Source organism: Melitaea cinxia, chromosome 16 (assembly GCF_905220565.1).
Source record: "Melitaea cinxia chromosome 16, ilMelCinx1.1, whole genome shotgun sequence".
NCBI lineage: Eukaryota > Metazoa > Arthropoda > Insecta > Lepidoptera > Nymphalidae > Melitaea > Melitaea cinxia.
The window spans coordinates 13,128,672-13,133,092 of NC_059409.1; the positions used below are offsets into that span (position 1 = coordinate 13,128,672).

The window sequence follows — 4,421 nt, forward strand, 5'->3', positions numbered from 1 at the left end:
TCTATGACGGAAGCTCGCTTTGCCAGATGAAAAGAATCCAACAGAAGGGGACCCGATACCATTACTGTTTGCTAGCTGAATGAAAGGCTTTGATACGATTCCAAAATTGCAACTAGAAAGGAAACTAAACAGTTTCATTTCCATATTATTCTGTCTTTATTCTTATTTAACGAAATAAAACATCTGTGATAGATTCTAAAAATATTAACAAATTTGACTTTTAACAAAAAAAAAAAAAAAATGTTAATATATAACTAAAAGAAAATGTATAATATCAATTTTAAAAACAACGATAAACTTTTTATATTTCACCACCTACGCCGACCATCAATCATAGGTAATCGGAAGCTATCAGTGTAGGAATGAGTATAATTTGCTGTGATCACCGCATTTTACAGTCGCCCTGAATTGCTGTCATTACATACTGCATGACACAATGCGGTACACCATAACGAGAACTCATTTATTTCAAGTTATTTCACACTCTCTTCAATATTAATTGCTAAGCAAAGCGTTTTGTCTTCTTTAAAGGAGACCTAGCAATCGATTTCTCATCTAGTCGCCTTTTCTTCACTGGTATTACGCATTTCATGGAACTACCTATTGTTATTCTTTCAACAACACGGTATTGTTTTTCCGAAAAAGGTCTCAAAACTGCGAAACTTATTCCCAAAGATTTTCCTTTTAGCAAATCTTCTTTCAAAATACGATTGTCATGTAGGCGATTTTTAATATATTTTAATAGCTGGTCGATTTCAAAATTCGTAAGTTTCAATAAAGCTGCAATAGCGATTTTATCGTAATCTTCCGAATCTCTATGCTCTACTTCTAGCTGGATATCGTTTTCGCTGGTCGGGTATATTATTTCCTGAAGTTGAAATCGGTTCGGTCCAGCTCCTACCATCAATGCGCATCTGAAGTTCGTTTGCTTGCCAACGACCCCGTTTAGCCAATCGGAATTCCGCTCCAGAGCCCCGAGAAAAAAGCTCATAAAGTCACTAACTTCTTTTTGCTTTTTGTAAGAAGCGATAGCCGCTAAGGCTACTTCGGGGAGAACGTCTTTACTTTTCGGAACACTAGTGCTCAGCCCGTGTCCAAACTTAATGGGAGTTTTTTTAGCGAACATTTCGTTTCTACGCTTCAAAAAATTTCGAACATAGCTCAGTAACTCCGTAACGCTTTTGCTATAAAAACGAGGAATTTTGAAAGTTTTTAAAAATTACGGTAAGTATTTGTTGCACAATAATTTTGAATATGTCGAACCTGACAGATTTTTGCTTATATTTGTCAAACAATACAAGTGACATTGTACCGAAGGTTTTATATCTCTCTCGTAAAATTACAGTTCATAAATTATGAAACAACTAGGTTAATTTGCAATCTAGGTCTATATAGTAATTAATTAATATTAAAGTAATTCTCTCGCCTACGTCCGCTGTCTGACAATCACGCCCACTCCCAAAATGTTTCGGACATAATTACAATCAAGTGTTCATGTTACACTGTAATTATTTAAAAGTGATAAACTTCATTAATTTTGATTTTGTTTCGAGCAGTGAATAAATCTAAAAATGTAATAAATCAGCGATTCTAGATTATAAAAGTTATTTTAGCAAAGCAGTGCTTTATGTTCTTGTTTTCTTTTGATAGGAGATTTATTGTTTATCATAATTCTATTCATGCCTTTATTTTATTATAATATAAACGTTGGAAATATTTCATACAATTCATTTAGCATCATATATTGACAAAACAAAAAAATATCGTCATTTCTTATGCGTAATTTTTTAATATTCTGTTCTAAGTAATATATCACGTTAACTAGAGCCACTAACTTTTGTAACTAAACTTACGTCATAGTATAAAACTGAACTTCATACGTGTCACTTGGGTACCTATTAAATGTTTTTTGTTTTCAGTAACCGGTCAATTTCGATAGCTCCAATCCCAACCTAGACAAACGTAGTGCGAAGTAATTCTATACGCATTTGATACCTAAGATCGGCCAAAGTAACCATGAATTAAACTTTATATTTGGACATTGCTTCTATCGGAATTGGGAGCATGCACTGAGAAAGTTTCAGCTTTTATGAAATGACGAAAGTCTGTCCCTCCTGGGCTCTCGGTCTAATATGTTTATATAATTTTAAATATATTATTAAGAAGAAAGGGTATCTGAGAGACTTTTGAAAAATAGATATATGAATAAAATGTTCCTGTCTCGCTTTATGCCGCCGCTGCGCCCCTAGCCAAGAATTATTTACCAAAATTGCATTTCGTAGTCGACTATTTCCTCCCCAAAGCATGCCAATTTTTTTATTTTTTTTATGTAATTAAAAAGTATGTAGTCGTTTTTTTTTTTGTAAATACTTTTTTATGATTGTGAAAATGTATAAAAATTAGGCAATATTTCTAGTTTTTGAAGATTCCTATGATAATAAGAATATGAAAAAACCAAGACATAGGGCGTAAACTTGTGTAGGCCTATGTCCAGCAGTGGACTGCATAGGCTGTAATGATAAGGACATGGTCATGGCAGTTAAAGATTTTATGTTGCCATCCAGGGAGGAAACAGTCGACTACGTTTATATGGAAAAAGAGCCAGTAATCGGTATCCTTTCCTCATAATACTATAACTTTATAACTCTTATTACAATACAAGCCTTACTACTTCACTTAATACAACATTAAAAATAAATACAACCAAATATTCTTGTACTGTGTGGCTACGGTACTAAAGAATTTAGCCACCCCCTCTCTTCCCGTGGGTGTCGTAAGAGGCGACTAAGGGATAACACAGTTCCACTACCACCTTGGAACTTAAAAAGCCGACCGGTGGCGGGATAACCATCCAACTGCTAGCTTTGAAATACACAGGCCGAAGACGGGCAGCAGCGTCTTCGGTGCGACAAAGCCAGCACTGCGGTCACCAACCCGCCTGCCCAGCGTGGTGATTATGGGCAAAACACATGAGTTCACGCTATTTTTGGCGTAAACTTATGGAGGCCTATGTCCAGCAGTGGACTGTGATAGGCTGTAATGATGAATGATGATGATGAAATATTCTTGTGAAGAGTTATTCTTCACATAGCAAGTTAGTAAACTAATCATCAGTTTTTTTTTTTCTAAACGTTTTTCACGTGGCTTGCATCACAAACTCAACTGTTGCTATAGTTCTTTTTTTTTAACTTCAATACATAACAGTAGCTCGAAACTGATTTTATTTTAAATTATATCTACCTAGTATAACAATTTCGTTCTCTTTTGCTTGGCTAGTTTTGCGACCTTACTCAAAAACCCGTTCTAAAATTTAAATTATAATACGGAGGCGTGCAGCATAATTTGATAGACAACAAAAAGGTACTTATTATAACTTACTAGAACGTATTCTGTTTTAGAATGTATTAGTGGCTCGTGATTGTACTTTTTAAGTTTTAATGGTTAGATAAATATGAATATTTAAGAACATTTATTATGATAAAATATTTTTTTATTTACGATAGCAGTAGCACTAATGTTAAATATTGACCTTTAAAAAATGTGAAATATAAAAAATTATTAATGCTTATCACGTTTATTTGAATCAAGATCGTTACCATTTAAATTTTAAATCAAACAAGTAGTTCTTCCAATCAAAATACGCTCAATTGGCAAAAGTACCAACTGCCTTTCAATTCAATAAATATTGTAACAAACGCTGGATATCGAGGCCACATACGTTTATCTATGAAGACACGAAGCAACTGGCAGGCGTGAGTGTCAGAGGTTAGATTAAATAGGTAACTAAAACAAAAAAATAATAACTTACCCAACAAGCATCCTCACAAATCTCCCGTTACAAGATTCGCTTCAACAATCAACGGCAGTGCTGTCACAATGAATACACACGCACACATGTAAAAAACGTAGTAAACGTCATAACCAAAGTTAACGTCGTTAATTTTTCTATTTAACACTGGTTCCTCACTTCGCCAACGATACACAGCACAGATAATAACTTCATAAATGATATATTAGACGCACAAGGGTTAAAGTGATCTGGGACTATATAAAAAACATTAAATTTGGCAGACAACCTAATCACCACTCCTTTTCTCACGCCGATTTCTATGATAGCGAACAGCTGCGGTGCGTGGTTGAACCAAAACAAATACCACTAGAGTCATCTATATGTAGACTCATAAAATTAAATTTATTAAAACCTTGTATTTTGATGCAATACGCGACGCAATATTTACCAACGTAGTTCCTATAAGTTTAAATAGATGGCGCTAGTGGCAATGAGAAATTAGTTAATCGTAGAAATTGAAAAGCTTAAAGAATTTAAGTGCTTTTTTGGAATTTAAAGCTGTGTTATTAATTTTTTTACGAGTTTGGTATCTCATTTACACAATTTCTACAAAAAGTAAACTAACAATTAC

General features: G+C 34.0%; 1 protein-coding gene across 1 annotated transcript; it reads right to left on the minus strand.

Annotated features, from left to right (window-relative positions):
• Positions 1 to 502: 502 nt before the first annotated feature.
• LOC123660959 lies at positions 503 to 1,126 on the minus strand. Its single transcript, XM_045595977.1, has one exon. It carries the CDS (start codon positions 1,124 to 1,126, stop codon positions 503 to 505), a length of 624 nt encoding a protein of 207 aa, XP_045451933.1.
• Between the last annotated feature and the right edge of the window lie 3,295 nt (positions 1,127 to 4,421).